General features: G+C 35.4%; 1 protein-coding gene across 1 annotated transcript in view; it reads right to left on the minus strand.

The window, feature by feature from the left end:
* The window catches only part of LOC137920340 (IDLSRF-like peptide), a 115,788-nt gene that overhangs the window by 16,010 nt on the left and 81,296 nt on the right, over nt 1-18,482 (minus strand). The window contains exon 2 of the mRNA XM_068763640.1: nt 5,061-5,183. Within this exon, the coding sequence (XP_068619741.1) occupies nt 5,061-5,181 (121 nt within the window). The 5' untranslated portion in view covers nt 5,182-5,183. The remainder of the gene's footprint in view (nt 1-5,060; nt 5,184-18,482) is intronic.

Consider the following 18,482-nt stretch of genomic DNA (forward strand, 5'->3'; position numbering starts at 1 on the left):
ATACTGTAATAGAAATGGATAACTGAAGTGTTTGAGGATGTACGAAAGGAATGGAATGATTGAGAAAGGAAGATGGAATTGTAGAATGATAGAGGGAGGTAAAAAGATATTGTGTACTATGAAAGACGAGAACGAAAATAAAAATTCTAGTGAAAAAATTTTTATTAAGAAATACAAAATCCTTTTCCCAATTAAATAGGGGATGGAAGGAGAGGTCCTCAATAGCGGGGGCCATCTATCTAAAAAAAAATGTTATTTTGTATATATATTCACGCTTTTTTGATGCTATTTTATATTATCATCATCATCTTACTAGTCTCATATCATCATCTGCCAGCCATAGATTACTCCAGTGGCTCCGTGAAGCTATGTCATCGGTACCTCGTAAGCCACTTGAGCCACGTCTACCGACTCATAATCGCCACTCGAGAACTTTTAGGCTCATCCGTTAAACAAGCGGTGTGCCTTGTACACTGCCATTTCACACGAGCAATTCTTCGAGCTACGTGAATACCCTCTTCATTGCTCTTTTGGGTGACCTTTAACCTTTTCTACAAAAAATGTTATTTATATTGCCAATGTAATAATATAAATAATAAGACATCTATGGTGTTTTAATTACAAATATTACTCGCCAATACAACCAATACAGAGCCTCAAATAAACGGTAAACAAGTCGAATGAAAACATTTCATACAAAATAACAACGAACAAACGTATGGATTTCATTTAAACGACCGTGTATATTCATGATTATAACATGAACATAGCTTTATCAAAAGCAATTAGTATTAATTGCCCTCAATTATGGCTTCGCAGGGAATTTAATCTGACAATCAGCGAGTCGGATACAACCTTTATGTGACGCAATAAAAAGTTATTATTCTTTATCTATATTTTATAAACTGTATCATACATGTCCGTCTGTTTTAATATTATGAAAAGGAAATTAATATGGCACTTGGAACATTTATATGTATGTATATATATATACATTTATGTATATATACACATACATACATATACAAAATAAAATTTTATTTGTAAAGAGCAAGTGTCGAGTTTCTCGCCGGCTTTCAGCAGAACTGCCTTTCGAGCCGGCGGTAGCTTCCTGTAGAAACAACAATGCCGACATTTTATGTTGATTAATGATTCGAAAGTGCTTGCAACAAAATTTTCAAAAAAAATATTTTGATTTTGTTTTTGACAAGCGCAGAACAGTCCACCAAAAGAAAATCATTTGTAAAATTTTCTTTTAAGAATAATATATAAAAATGTTTTCGTCATTTATTTAGCAGAGTGATATGTAATGAATTTAATTAAACTGTAAAGGTCTGCAAATGAATTCTAGAACACGTCAATTTGACGTAAGACGTGAGAACCTTTATGTGCTCCCGATAACCTTTCAAAGTCGATTTGCGGCGCGGCAGGGGTAACTGATGGAGGGTTGAAGTGATTGCTTCAATCGACAGCTGAAGGGTTAATGAGACCATAATAGTTCAAAGGTGAGCCTGTTGTACCTTCTGAAGCGTTATGTTTCGATTCTATCTTATACATACATATATATATATAAATGTCGGAGAAATAATCACTACACTCATATCTATTTTTGTACGGCACATACGGACTCCGTAAAGCAAAATGAATAGAAAAATTCTTAAAAAACTGTACGAGTATAAAATACAGTTTTGGTAATAATTTTTTTATGCGGTAATAAGGTCGTCATACATAAAGTCTGATGTGGAAAATTATTTTACGAATTTTAAATTTTAGTTTTTTTTTTTATTCTTCCTTCCTAGTCTGGTAGGCATATTTCTTAAGATAAATTAGTTATGGTAAATAAATTAATAATTATTTTCGTCTTTTTTACTGATAGATCCCCTCTGCAAGGTATAGGCCTCCCCCAAAAATAGCAACGATGACCGCCTTGCTCTACTTTCTTAAACTATGACGTTGGTCCATCTAGTTCGGTCCTAGCCACGACGCGGCTACCGATTCGTTTTCGCCACTCTGAAACCTTTCGGCCCCATCAGCCATCAGTTACACGATATGCCTCACCATTTCAGACAAGTAATCTTTTGAGCTACGTCCGTAACCTTGGTTCTTCTACGAATCTCTTAATTTTTAATTCGATTTGGTTGCGATACTCGTAGCATAGATCTCTTGATTGTTCTTTGTGTGACGTCGTGCCTTCATATAAAGCTATGGTAGCGACCACCATAGTTAAATGTAAATATAAAATAATAGTAATGGAAATCTTTTTTCCTTTCCTATTATATATGTCCGTCATTTCCAATCGATTTCAGTGTAAATTGAAGTTTATTTTTAACACAAGCTCCGATGTTTCTAGCTTGATCGAATTTCAAAATTGAAAAAAGTCAGGTGAAATTGTTATTCAAAACTCCCGGGCAAGTAAGGTAGGTAATTTTTTTTCCTAGGTTGGTATGACTGTCTATAACGTTTGTTAAGAGTCTGATAGTAAAAACGGAATATCATTTGGCTCAGTCCAAACTATTTTAAAAGATATTTTGAGCTTTAAACACGTCAAGTCTCGAATGGTGCAATAATCGCACAATTTTATGTCAGACTCGACTGATATCGTTCTGTAATAACTTATTCGTCTGTTTTGGCTCCGTGTGACTTCTGGCTATTCAGTAAACTCAAAAGGCAACGCGGGGTCGCCGTTTTGTCACGATTGAGTAGATAAAAACCTAATCGAAGAAGGTCTTGAAGGCTTTACCGGAAAAAAGATTAATCCGACTGTTTAGAGGTCTGGAAAAAGTGTTGTATTTAATGGAAGGACTCTGTGTTTGGCACTAATACGGTGTAACATAGCTCCTGAAGATGCCCCGTGGAGGGGTGAAACACGTGTTGAGTGATTTAGTGGTGGCGGTTGTGTGATTCGCATTGTTTGCCGCATGCGCATTTATCAGCGGGCTGGCGGGCGGTGCATTTAATTGCACGACTACCACTGCATGTGCGGAAGTGGCTAAATATCGGTCCTTTTCTTACAAAAGTGCTGTAATTTCAAGTAATAAATTCACCTTACTTTTTGATCACAGTAATAGGTTACAATATAACATTAAAGTATAAAGATGTTGTTTGTCTGTACTGTAAAATATTATAGAAATGCTTCTTATATCCACTTTATAATGTTGTTACTGAAGAAAGAGTTGCATTATCGTTACAAAACTAGCGCAGTCGCAGCGAGGCGATCTACTTGCTCCCTTTTACACCCTGGGTGTCATTACGTGTCGTTAGACTCGACACTCGAGCAGAAGGAATTTACGTTATAACGTAATTTACCTTAACTACCTCCGTGGGGCACGTGAATGTGACGTAATGGTGCGTATCGAATCGCAGAGCTCTCTTTTGCTGGAGTATACTTAATGTGAAAATATTTAACGTGTTATACATAGTTGTAAAAGATTTAAAATTGCGAACGTATAATATATATGCTGTTGATTTGTGTATGATAAACCATAAATCTAGAATCTCTAGATCCCTCTTTTGTATCAACGGCTAAGACAAATATCGGTAAACGTGCACCCTTATACAGGATGTGTGACCACCACAATTCATATATTAGTGATATTGATATATTTTCGTGCTCTCTCGTATCTTTTAAAAGACAATTTCGTTCGAAATTATTGAGTACACATAATACAATTTAAACCCTATTGGAACGTGACGGCTTGCTGTGACTCGTAATTATTGCGGTGTGATATGCAGTATTGTTTAGTTATGTTTTTTATTTATTTTGTCATTGTTTGACTAGAAATCATTAAATGTTCTTAGTGAGATAGTTACAAGGTAACAATTGTAACTAATTTTATATTTCTAAGCTTCTAAGTTTGTACTTTCTTACTGCCTTTTGTTACTGTTTATCTCCAATAAAGTAAATAAATAATAAATTAAGTAAATAAAAATTAACAGTTTCATAGTTTATGTAATTTTGAATTATTAATGATTGTTTATTATCTATCAATACTTAGTACTGTCTGGAGTTATTAGCTTGTAGATATTCCAATAGAAAAAAAGTAATTTAACTTATCCAGAATATCGAACATATAGCCAAGGTCACGGGATATCGCTGGACGCGGACAGTGCAAGACTTATTGTCATTGCGAACACGGATGACTTTATACAGAATGATTTAAAATATGTATTTAAGTTTTGAAGATTTTTTGACTATCATATAGCTATATTTTTGACTATTATGTACTCCAATATGGAATAGGAATGAGGAAATGGTCGCACATAACGTATTTTTATAAGCTAGACATTGTTAGGGCGTCGTTAAAATAGATTAAGAGACTTAGTAAATACTGTAAAAGAGGAAAAATTTTTTTTCTCGAAAATATTAAAAGTAAATGTAAAAATCAAAGGCACGGATGCGGTTGTCTGTGTAATATAGATCCTTATAATTATAATAAAAAATATTTTATACCTATTTCAAATCACTTTGTATATAATTAGTTTTGTATATATTTTATTAATGCCAAAAGTGCTAATCGGTCCGACGTTGTTTCGTGAACAAAAGAAAATACAAAGCATGAATTAAATAATAAATCAAAACTGAAAAAATCATTTACTCTTATAAACAGTCTCTATTCAACATGTGATAGGAGATCTCTAAGTAATAAAAGGACCAGTATTTAGCCACTTCCGCACATGCAGTGGTAGTCGTGCAACAAAATCCACCGCTCGCCAGCTCGCTGATATATGCGTATGCGGCAAACAATGCGAATTACACAACTGCCACCGTTAAATCACTCAACACGTGTTTCACCCCTCCACGGGGCATCTTCAGGAGTTATGTTACACCGATTAGTGCCAAACAGAGTAGATCTCTAAATACGAGGGTCACAAAGAATAAACACATACATACACGCTTTACCGATTTTTAAGTGACCTATTATTATTTTAATCGTAAGAAGATCACCAGTAGAGATGTGACTCATCCGACTCATCAGAAATTTTTAACTCAACCGATTGGAACTATCCAGCATATGGTGTATTAAATATTATTAAATTAAATCGAAAGGGTAATAGCTTACCAGATCGCTTGGTATGGTGACCATACAGCTTGTTGATGTCCAGGGAGAAGACGGTGTTGGGTAGAGCGCAACATACTGCTGCGAGCGCGGCCACGCAAGCCGCTACACGGCACGAAGACATCTCTGGAAACATAATCATTATTAACATACTTATATTTAATATAAAGTTGTGATAGCATAGTATAGCTGAACAAGTAAGAGCATAGGAACTCATCTAAATTGTAGATAGACGTCCTAGTTGTTGAATGACATGCATGCTTTCTACAGATCCTATTAAAAATTTACGTGGGTGGACTATGTTCTTAAGTAAACATTCTACGGCTGAAATGAAGACGAAGATATTTGTTAAACAAAGGGCTTAATTTTTGTCAAGCGGAAAACACCTTGTGGTTATATATTAATTTTTATTTACAGAAAAAGGTTTTCCTGCAACCTTAATTATGTCGTCTACCGCCTCAAGATTACATCTCGAAAAGCTTTCGGTCCTAACGGCCATTGGTTGCACGAGTGATATGCCCCACCACTTCGAACGTACAATTCTTCAAGCTACGATCTTGGTTTTAAATCACTAGTATCCAGATTGACATTCTGTATATTCATTACACTAATGTTTTTTTTAGGTCATCCAATAGGTGGACTTTTAAATCCACGGACTAAACGAGCGCTGAAGCTTCATCGGAACTTAGTTTCGCTCCGTGAACTTAGTTCCGATAAAACTGTAAAAGCTCATGGGTTGACAGCATAAACTTCAATCAAAACGAAGTAACTAGGTAGACCTATGACGCGTGGGCGCCTGGCCTCTTTGGTTTTTTGACAATTGCGTCAAGGTCCCGAACGGCGATCTCTGGAAACACCGTATCAAGGTCCATTTAAGGTGCTTCGTCACGGCACAAAAACCTTTGACATAGAGGTTAAGGGAAAAACAATCACTGTCACGATCGACCGGCTTAAACCGGCGTATTTAACAAAAGAATGTATGATACCGACCGATATAATCAGCGATGAGGCTACCAGAGACAAGAGTGCCAATCATAGGTCGCGTAGCGGACGTCATGTACGTTTTCCTTCCCATCTTCAGGACTACTATCGACCGTAGCCACGGTTGGGGGTGGCGTAATGTGGGCGCCTGGCCTCTTTGGTTTTTTGAGATGACGGTGGTTAAGTCAGTTGGTTTTACTTTTCAAAGCAAATTTATGTTTTATAATAATTTATGTTTTTCTAAAATATAAAAATAGATTACTAATATGTGAATTTTAATAAAGAATACACAACGTGGTCAAGGTTGCAAGAGGTCGCTGCAGCGGAGCAGAACATGACCAGTCATCGCGGTGATCTTTGGGGAAAGCCTATGCCTATGTGGGCGTCCATTAACTGAAAAGAAGAAAAATCATTTTCTTTCTTTATGTCGATAGAAATATATAATAACTAGCTGATCCCGCAAACGTTGTTTTGCAAAAAAAAAATAATATTTTAATTTACAAATAAAAAATAAGGGTTGATCGTAGAGGGGTGAAAATTTATGGTTGTATGTATTCTTGTATGCTGTATCATAAAAAAATAATAAAAAAAAATTTCGTTAAAAAAAAAATTTAAGTGTGAACAACCTTTATCACTTGGGGGTATAGAAAATAGATAGTAGCCGATTCTCAAACCTACTGAATACGCATATTAAATTTGGTAAAAATCAGTCAAGCCGTTTCAGAAGAGTTCAAGTTCGAACACCGTGACACGAGAATTTTATATATTAGATTAAGAAGTAAGATCTATAGCAGCAACTGTGAAGCAATAAGGCGATAAAAGCCGAAAAGTAAATTTCATTCGTTCGAATAATAAACATTAAGTGCAGCGGTATATCATCGTTATCCCCTTTGACTTTGGAAGCGCTTTTGACAAATAGCCTAATTTATCTGCCGGAATTGCTTTAAAAATTTCATTTGAAATTCACAATTCAGGCCACTCTACGGTCCCATTCATCGGAAGCAACCTTAAGGGCTTTAAATATTTTGTGTTTGTATATATATATATATATATATCAAAATATTATATTGACGAGCAATGGTAGCCCAACGGATACAATTTCTTAATTCTCTTATTGTGCATTAATTATATAGGATTGCCACAGCTTAGCAACAAATTTCCTGAAGATATGCAGTAGCGTTCTCTACGTACAATAATACTACACTGCGGTCAGGAACCTGCCTGCCAAGCCTGGCAATGATGGTATATCTACCCATAATAGATATATCAAAGCAAGTCATAGTCGCCTATTAAATGAATATTTAGCTAAAATATGTAAAGTAATATGATTATTTAATACAATATATATACGGCACCCAAACATTAAGCTTTTTTTTGTATCCAGCCTTCTGCAGATGGTTTAAAATGGTTTGGTGACTAACTCCCATCTCCTGGGCGATGTCACGAGATGCCACATGCCGGTCTAACTCGATGTAGTCCATGATTTGATCGGTATTTGTCGTCACAGGTCTTCCGCCGGCTGGCTTATCCATGGTGTCGTTTTCGCCGGCTCTGAATCGTCGAAACCATTCCTCCGCGGTTCGAAGTGATAGAGTATCATCCCCCAAAACACCATTAATCTCACGGAACGTTTCTCTAGCGGATTTGCCTTTAACGAAGGAAAACTTTAAAATAGCGCGAATTTCGGCGTTAGTGAACTCCATGTTTACACGTCTATAACTGTTGAACGCAATATCCAAACTAATCATGCATAGCGTCGTTTTGTAGGTTATGTCAAGACCTTTCAAATTATGTATAGTATTGCCAGATACGAGCTCTGTAGCGCTTTGTACATAGCCGCAAAATTCAAAAGACAAAAAGGCGGAAGGGAGATTTGACAACCTTTTATTTACCGCAAATACAGGTTAGAGTATAAAATTATTTGTATATTACTTAGTTGGCCGCAGCTTTTTGGTTGTTGCAACTTCACAGAGCCCCAAGGGGACGCATTATAACTTCAAGTTGCAGCGAGCTTTGTTCCAAAACAATTACTGTAGCGAACAACATTAATGTTGTGGTAAACTTGGAGTTACATACTTTGAACTTTAATATATAACATACCGTATGTGATTAGGTTATATTATGTATGATGTAACGTTGTATGTTAGTGTTCTATATGCGTAAATTAATATGTAAATACATAAGTAAAAAAAAAACATTATATAGTCTTTAATTGAATCAGGCGTTACTTCGCGGAAGTCCATCCTAAGTAAGAAAAGGACTAATATTTAGCCACTTCTGTACATGCAGTCGTAGTCGTGCAACAAAGTGCACCGCCCGCCAGCCCGCTGATAAATGCGCATGCGGCAAACAATGCGAATCACACAACCGTTACCACCAAATCACTCAACACGTGTTTCACCCCTCCACGGGGCATCTTCAGGAGCTATGTTACACCGATTAGTGCCAAACACAGAGTGAGTACTACTCTGCACTACTCATTGCACGACTACCACTGCATGTGCGGAAGTGGCTAAATATTGGTCCTTTTCTTAATTATATAGTCTGTAAGGGAGTGAAAATGTTTTATAAATTAACGGTTCAGCTACATCTCAAGTGGCGTGAATTTGTGAACCTTTATATTTTCAATAAACCAGCGCGTTAGCCACAAGAGAGTAGGTTAATTTGCCGGGGAGAAGGACCCTGGCATCAGTCGCGTTCACAAGCTATGTGACGTCTCACTCTCCGACGCTAATTCGAATTTACATTATTAATTCTCGTCTCGGTTCTTCAAGGCATGCCACAGCGTATTTATCATCTCACACCAGAATAAGGCGCGTATTTTATTATTAAAAAACCTTCGGACATTAAGATTGAATCTGTCCGAATCCTGCTTACTACAGGCACTCCCTGTACCGAACTGCTGCCGCAAGACCGGTCGCGGAAAACCGTGCGGCTATCTACCATCACCATCAGGTGAGAAGCGACCTAAGGTGCACACATCACACCATACCTTCTACCCACTACCCTCATATTAACCCATGAATTATTGCCCCTAAATTAATGCATGACTTATATTTATACTTTTAAAAAATATATATCTTGCAGACAAGTACACTACAATGTAGAGAAAAATAGAAAAAAACATAAATATAATATTTTTAATACTTATTTATTAAATAAATCTAATGTTACAGATAACCAACAGTATGTATTTACGTTTAAGTGGTATGTTGCAGTTTTTCATCATTATACATTTAAGGGTTAAATATACTTTTTTATTTTGTTGCCCAGTTCGCTGTTATTTTTACTTTACTAATATTTTCATCGATCTTTGCTTTTAAGGCGTCAGCTCTAGTAGACTCAATTTGCACGAGGCGCTCGGCCAAAGGCTTGGCTGTACGAGCAAATGTCGCATGACGACGAGGAAAACGACGTAAATCTGAACATTTGTCAAATAAAAAGTAATAATAATTACAAGTTCGTGTAGCAGTTATCCCTATTGACAACTAATTCTTTATAATTTTATGCTATAAATGTGAAAGCGCAGTGATATTTGTCGGCAATTGTAAAAATTAAGGCACTTTCACATTATGACATTACTTTTGCGCCACCTGTTATAACGTATAAGCTTATATTTTTTTATTTAATGGAATCAGGCGTTACCTCGTAGAAGTCCATCCTAAGTAAGAAAAGGACCAATATTTAGCCACTTCCGCACATGCAGTGGTAGTCGTGCAATGAAATGCACCGCCCTCCAGCCCGCTGATAAATGCGTATGCGGCAAACAATGCGAATCACATAACCGCCACCGCCAAATTACTCAATACGTGTTTTACCCCTCCACGGGGCATCTTCAGGATTTATGTCACACCGATTAGTGCCAAACACAGAGATCTGTGTTTTCCTCCGCATTTTTCGGCGGGCGGTGCATTTTATTGCATGACTACCACTGCATGTGCGGAAGTGGCTAAATATTGGTCCTTTTCTTACTTATATTTTTTTTATTTATGAATTGTCAGCAGTGATGAACCTCCGTATAGTCATCTAAATAAATAAATCGATAAATAAATAAATAAGTAATATATCGTAGCATAAATTCAGTGTGCAACAAACTTTATATGATTGCACTATTGAAACGTAGTTAATAGAGTTGTCGCTAGTTTTGCCTGACGTTCCACAGAGCAAATCTGCTCGAAATTAAGTTGTCGCTTTAAACGCTTCTGTTCGCTTCATTTTGAATAAGTCTTAATTAGTTTTCAAGAGCTGGCGGTAAGTAAAATGTTATATGTAGAGTTTAATATGCATTATTTATTTCAATTTATTTTTCATCTCCTATGTACTTGTTGATTTTTAGGTGCACTGAAAGAAAATTTTTTAACCAGATGTGCTTTATCAATGTCGGCAGTCTAGCAAAATGCAGCCCTGATGATGTTATTGCAACTACAGGGCATAATTTCGAAATACAATAAAAGAAGAAGCATTCACCATCATTGGATCCACATAGGCCATCAAGAAGAATCAAAAAAGCCATACTAACATAATAAGTTAATTCACTAACTTTTGTACTAATAATAATGAGTTTTCTTTATTAAAAGCTTTTCTTTCATTTCTTATTATTACATCAGCTGATGAACCGTTATCGCAAGGCAGGGGAATCCCAAAATTCACCGCGATGTTCTTAACTATATCGACGGTACATTTAAAGGGAAGTCTGATTGCACCACATTGTAAGGAATGAAAGAATTTGTGAAAAATAGCATGAATGAATAAATGACATTGAAAAGAAAAAAAGGAATGAGGACGCAAATAGTAAGATTTTTTTTTGTAAAAATAGTCCTAGTGTACAGAGGAAGTACTAGAGGTCCTTATTGACGTGGACTATAAAAAACTACACCACGTCTACAGGCTTCGAGTCGCCACTTTATAAACTTTCAGCTCCAACGACTTTAAGTTGCATAAGCGACGCGCCCCAGCCGCTGCCACTTCAAATAAAAATTATGAATGTCATTAAGACAAAATGTCTTTTTTATTTTATTTTAAAGGCTACATTCGATTCTTTTTGACTTCTATATATTCTCCCGTTTACGTGTTAAAAATAAAATTATGTTTAACCACTGGTATAAAAGTTCAATTTTATTAAATTATTTGATCGAAATATCTAATTTGCAATAAATTCATTTTATGCTTTGTGATATGGATTTAATATCATATTTAAAATCATAGTTATTATATTAAATCGCAATCAAAATATATATAGAGTAGTACGTATAAGATGACTAAATAAACATAATGTTCCATAGTTAAAATTAGTTGAATTGTTGTGATATAAAAAAGGGTTAAATTAAACCTTCAATTCACCTGCAATAACTTTAAAAAGGATTAACTTGGGTATTAGATACACGTTTGAACGTAACAAATGATCTATTCGATCCTTAAAAAGTTTATTGCAGCAAGAAGTTCGTTAATGATCTTCTTACCAGCCAGTTACAAGTTAGTACTATACGTAATAAAAGTATAATTAACTGGATAATGGTAGTTTAATGATTGAAGGCTGTTACTATCAATAGTACGTCTATCTACGTATTATTTAAATGTAACTTATATAATATAAATTATTCTAGCGAAAGATTAAGTATCTCACTCATTTGAAGGTGGATGTCGACATTTTCTTCGTGGAATTAAAAAAAAAAATATTTAGTATTTTTTTTCGTTTTTATTTTACTTATGTAAGTCAGACATTAATAACACAATTAAGATAAATTACTACGTCACCTACAACTCGAAACGCTATCATTCCTTCGCTGTTTTCGTTTTAATACAAATCGGTACGAACTGTCACAGTTATATATGTAATTTATTTGAATGACAGTAGCGCCATCTATCAAAAATTGGCCATAGTAACTTATAAACGTTTGTGGGTTCATGCACAATAACTTTGCTAAAGATTATCATATGATAAAATGCATAGTTTGCGATACTATAAAGGACATACAGAGAAATATTATTTTTTATATATATAGACTATCAAACTGTGCGATAAATTTATCTCTTTGTAAATTTTATTAAAAGCAAGCTATGCCAAAAAGTAACTGTGTTTCAGAGTATGTTAATTGATTGATATCATCTCGTATATTAAAGTAATTTTGATTTAGTCTCTGACTTACAGGTGATTGGAAATAGATAATAAAGCTTTAAAGTGATGAACGTATAGCTCATTTGCCAGCAAAAAGGTTTTACACCTATTTCGAAACATCATGTATAAAGCGATCACTCTAAAATATAACGAAATATTTTTTTAAAACACGACAGGAACTTTTGTCAGCAAATGCCCTTTTATCACCCTGTATATCTCTGTATTCTTCACAACGTCTAACTAAAAGTAAATATTAAACCTTCTTAAATGTCTAGAAACATAATTGTTCGCTTTGTATTTTTTCTCTTAATGTTCTACTGCGTAGTTTGCCATTTTTACTTTTGTTTTTTTTTCTCAGTTAAAAGGTTTTACTTTGCAAGTTCAGATAGAAAGTTTAAGAATGAATGTTAATTTATATTATTATTATTCGAATAATTTTTTTAATTTTAAATCTTTTTTCTTTCATCGAATTGAACACGAAAAACACAATTTGAGATATTTATTTAAAGTGTATAAAATAATATTACCTTAATTGTATACTCTATAATATTTATTTCAATCCACTGACCCCCCCCCCCCTCTTATTTCAATTATGTCATGATACATATGAAAGGTATTTGAGATCACCAGAGAGTATTAAAAATGTCGTCGCATTCTTCTTCGCATAAGGCAAAATTTTTTACCACACAGACCGTTCGATTGTGGAATGACTAAACGCTTAATATATAAAATCTGTAATAGGTTTTGATAGAATTCGATCCTGTATTAATGTGAAAGCTCTAGAAGTGCATTATAGTGAAACAAGTGGATCATTTTCTTGTAGTGATAAAGATGAGTACTACTAGACAAAAACTTTGCCAGTTATTACGAATTGACATTGAATATTGAATACCACACATAGAAAATTTAAAAAGGTCAAAATATAATATTATTATTTTATTTATTATTTTTAATAGAAGGATAAGATACTATGAAATGTGAATAAAATTCTAGAAATGATAATGACTGGTATGAATTTTACTATTACCTATAGTATTTTTTTTTGTGTGTGTTACAAATGGAATGATTGATTGACATATGTCAGAGTTGAGGAGCGCCGAGCGTAACGAAACCTCTGTTGGTCGGCGAGGTCTTCCACGTTCTGGTGTAATCTGCATGCGTGCGATTGCAGGGTAGTCTTGGAAAAGATTGTGTTACCTACTACTATAATTGCTTATAAAATGTGACCGTCAGTCCCGCGCGTACGGTTGTGTGTGGCGAAGCTCGCAATGCTATAGTGTTACAGTGTAAATGTTCAGAGACCATAGACCACACTTTTATTAAAGTGTTTTCGTCAATGTGACCGTTTAGTAAGTGTGATACTATCAAATAGAACCAAATCTATTGGAGCCTATAAGAGACGTGATTGGCTCTGTTATCTCCGCAACGTTTAAACTTGTGGAAATTATATACAAATAATTATTAATTAATATACATGTAACGCCATCTATTGGAACGTAGATTGTATAGTGTTCCTACCATCATTGTTATAAAGTAAAACGTATGTATGTTTCTGAACGTATAATAAAAAAGTTAGTTCTGTTCGAATCTCATAACCGGCGTTTTATTATAAAACTGTCATTCATCAGCATTATACGCGATTTTCGGACGTAAATGATCCGCGACAACTTGTGTTCAATTCGACAACCTACTAAATGGGATTATGGATACGGGTAAGGTATGACCAGGAGGATGTTCCTCACCCTCTTCCCTCTGATGTTCCTCATCCTCCGTCACATATTATAAGGTTTTGTTTAAAACTGATTTTGCGCAAACAATACATTTGAAATTAAAATAATTGAGTTTGTGTTATTTAATATACTTATGAGAAGATTAACATATATATTGTTTTAACTCATTCATTTGTAAATATAATAATATATGCATACCTAAATGCATTGTACAAAATACTGTATAATTTAAAAGACACATGAAATTTTAGAGTATTTATTTAAATTTGGACAAAATGGATACTTTTGAGACTATGCTTGTTAAAATCAAAATTAAATTATGGTTTTATTCTCATTAAATTAAGGCTTCAAAATAATAATGAGTAACTTAAGTCTGTAAGTAACTTATTGGCAAAGTTCCTGTCGTTTTAGTGTGCCAGGAGGCTACACATTTCGTAGGATGGCCGAATGTAATAATTTTAAAGAAGGCGGTTTTATTTTTAAACTTTATATTTATATATATATCTAATATATAAAATTCTCGTGTCACGGTGTTCGAACTTGAACTCCTCCTAAACGGCTTGACCGACTTTTACCAAATTTTATATGCGTATTCAGTATGTCTGAGAATCGGCTACTATCTATTTTCCATACCCTAAGTGATAAGGGTGGTCCACCCCTAAATTTTATTTTTAATTTTTTAGACAATTTTTTTGGTTTTTATTTTATTATGATACAGTATACAAAAATACATACAAACCTAAATTTTCACCCCTCTACGGTCAACCCTTATTTTTATTTGTTAAATAAAAACTTTATTTTTTTTTTTGCAAAACAACGTTTGCGGGATCAGCTAGTATATATATAAAGAAATACACATTCTAAAATATTGTCATTATTTTATTACATAGCTCCACTAAACGACTGAATCGCCATGACATATAAAAATCTGATGACATATAGAGAAGAATAAGGTATCTCGTGCAAAGGAGCGCCTTAGACCTGATAAGACAAGGAACAAATTTGATTGTAGTCGGAGACTGATTGTAGATAAGTAAAGAGAAAATGAAATATAACATTGTAGGGTCGGGTAAAACATTGTAATATCACAAAAACTACAATATAAATGACTGGAACTTGCAAACTTTTTACTGTATAACACGTTCACTGCGGGCCCAATTTTGAAGAACTTTCAGCTGGTGCGGCTGAGGTTGAATCAGCCTCAAGCTGAACTTCCTAGTAGTGCGGTTGAGGCCTTTTCTGCCTCATGTTCATCAATATTTTTTTACAATATTGAGTCAATGCTTCGCAGACATAAAGAAAGCTATATTTGTCTTTGTCATACCTCATACGGTTGAGTGTAAACAGCCGCCGCACTAGAGAGAAAACACGAGTTTTACGCGCCGCACCAGTGCAAAGTTTATCATGAGGCTGAATCGACCTCAAGCCGCAGTGAACGTGATAAAAGAAAAAGGTTATTTCATAAACCAGCTAAAGAGAATACGTAGAGAAGTTTGCTTGCGCACTTAGTCGTGGAATTGTAACAATTTCAACGGACGGGTCTATTTACTTGTCGACTCGGAGCCGACTCGTGTTTGCTCTTTCATTTAGTTTGTTTGATCTAGGTTATGTTGAAAGTAAAATTGATTCTACGTTTATTTCTTTTTGTTTTCATTTTTATATTTTATGTCGAAAGCTATTTTCTAAAAGCATAATTAATAAATGCTTTATGTATGTGGAGATTTAATACAAGTTAGAATTATTTATTTTGTTTCATTCATACTTTTAATTAAAAAATTATAATTTTTGTATATGAACCAGATTATAATTTCAGCATCATTACAATTTTAGCCTTAGGACGTTCATAGCTAGAGAAAGGCCTTTTACAAAGATTCTTAATAAGACCGGTAGACGGCGGCCTGTATCCTTTGTTTTCTGATAAGATTATCGGCTCAACTAGTGGTTAAACGTTCTACGCAGTGCTTGTAGAGTCATTGTGTCCAATATTTAATGGAATCAGGCGTTACCTCGCAGAAGTCCATCCTAAGTAAGAAAAGGACCAATATGTAGCCACTTCCGCACATCCAGTGGTAGTCGTGCAACAAAGTGCACCGCCCGCCAGACCGCTGATAAATGTGCATGCGGCAAACAATGCGAATTACACAACTGCCACCGTTAAATCACTCAACACGTGTTTCACCCCTCCACGGGGCATCTTCAGGAGTTATGTTACACCGATTAGTGACTCTACTAGGACTCTGTTTGGCAGTAGCTGTAGTAGTGTAGTGGTGGCTAAATATTGGTCCTTTTCTTACTTATTCATTGTGTCCACTCCAGAAATTTAAGGTTCTACCCATTAATGCCCACTGCCACTTTGACCTATTCATTTGAAAACACAATAATAACTTTTATATTATAGTCGATGTGTCATTTTTTTTTTAATTGAAATTTTTATTTTTGGTTCAAAATACTATTTTGGGAACAGTATACGTGGTGTCCACTCCATAAACTTAAGGCTCTACATACCATTGACCACTGCCACTTCGAATTATTTATTCATATGAAAACACAATAATGTAACAATATTGCTACATAAAAATCCGCCATATGTGAAAGTTCCCGCGGACGTCGTCACAACGCTCAACCGTTTGCTCGTCTCGCCCACTCGTCTCGCTCACTCGCACGGCGTGCACTATACGTGCTCTTGCTTGCGCCTTGGCAGGTAGCCAAGGCGCAGCACGTGCGTCCGCGGCCGTTGCAGTTCTCAGGGAGTCGGATTTGAACTAGGGAAAGATGCGCAACCGCTCGTAGGCGCATTATTCATTTTCCTCGCACAATAATTATGTTAATTATCCAATAAACGTTTTTCCACATCACAATAACAATTTTTATATCATAGTCGATATGTCATTTTTTTATTGCAATTTTTATTTTGGTTCAAACTACTATTTTGAGAACAGCTTATGTGGTGTCTACTCCAGAAACTTAAGGCTCTACCTACCGTTGCCTTAATATTTTTATTTTAAATTCAACATGTCAATTATTTAAATGCAATTTTATACTGGTTCAAAGTTACTATTTTGGGAACCGCTTACGTAAGCAAATGCAAGAGTACACATTTGAACTTCTGACAGCTTCCATCGACGCGTGTCCCGTTTTGAACAAGTTGACATCGATCGTGCTACTGGCGATGCAATTTGGCAATGTCGCTTTGATTTCCGGCGAAATGAGAATTTACTTCTAGCTATCAAATTCAGTTTAGAGCACCCGAAATTAATATTTTATTAAGGATATGCTTACAAAATGAATTACATTTTCATATTAAATATCATATCTAAAAAGTACATTCTCTTCATTTATTCGCAACTTTTTTTTTACGTCCTATGCTTTTTATTTACTTACTTTCAGCGGCTATTTTAGAGTCGTTGGTCTATTATATCAAACAACTACTATTTCAAACATGATCACCATATTCGACCACTTACATTTTTATACATCTATTGATATTTTTATCCACTTAATATGATTTATACTTATAGCTTATGTACGCCTGTGAGTAAGTCCAAGACTTTTCTATCTTATCTACTGTGACAATTGCAGAAATATTTCAAACATAGGAGGCAACCGGGACCAAAAGACGAATTCCGTGAACGAGTCTGTCGGGGCTGACGGCACGATGTCAAAAAGGTGGCGTTTTTAAGCCAATAAATTTATTGCAAGTTTTATTGTAGTTGGTAGGATAAAATAATGTACAGACTGTAATAAAAGCTCGTTCTAATAGATTTAGGCGTTATTTCGCGGAAGTCCATTCTAACTAAGAAAGGGACTAATATATAGCTACTTCCGCTGTGCAGCAGTAGTCGTGCAATGAAGTACACAGCTTGCCAGCCGCCGATAAATGCCAAAAGTCAACGAGACTTTATGTTTGGCACTGGTCGGTCTAACATCTCCTGAGGATGCCCCTTTGAGGGGTGAAACACGTATAGAGTAGATTAAAGTTTGTAGTTTTGTTTCGAATTGTTTACCGCGTGCGCATTTATCAACGGGCCGGCGGGCGGTGTACTTCATTGCACGACTACTGCTGCATAGCGAAAGTAGCTTTATATTAGTCCCTTTTTTATAAAAGCTCGTTCTTTGCGTGGCTTCAGTTTCTTTACTTCATTTCTCTACCCTACGTCGAACAGTCTAAATATTACCAGATAGTGGTATATGTGGACAATCTTGACGAAAGCAGAGTTTTGTCTTCTGAGGTCTCGTCAGCGATACGATCTTCTTCTTCTTCTTCTTCTTTCCCTTTTCCCTTTATTTGGGGTCGGGTCTCCTTATCAATTTGCGCCAGGCCACTCTATCCTGGGTTGTCCCTGCATCAAGTTGAAGGGTTTCCAGTTCCTTTCTGATATTAGACCACCACGTAGCTTTTGGACGCCCTCTCCCTCTTGGGAATTCTGGGAGGCTTAAGGCAGTTTTTACTACGTGGTTATCTGGTTTCCGTTGAATGTGGCCATACCATCGTAATCTTTTTTCCTGTAATTTGCTGGGGATCGGAGCTAACTTAAACGAACCTCTGATATATTCGTTCCGTATTTTGTCCATTCTAGTGACGCCACCCGACCATCTAAG

Source organism: Battus philenor, unplaced genomic scaffold (genome assembly GCF_028537555.1).
Source record: "Battus philenor isolate CCGP_79_NKW_IND1 unplaced genomic scaffold, ilBatPhil1.0.hap1 SCAF_18, whole genome shotgun sequence".
NCBI classification, from domain to species: domain Eukaryota; kingdom Metazoa; phylum Arthropoda; class Insecta; order Lepidoptera; family Papilionidae; genus Battus; species Battus philenor.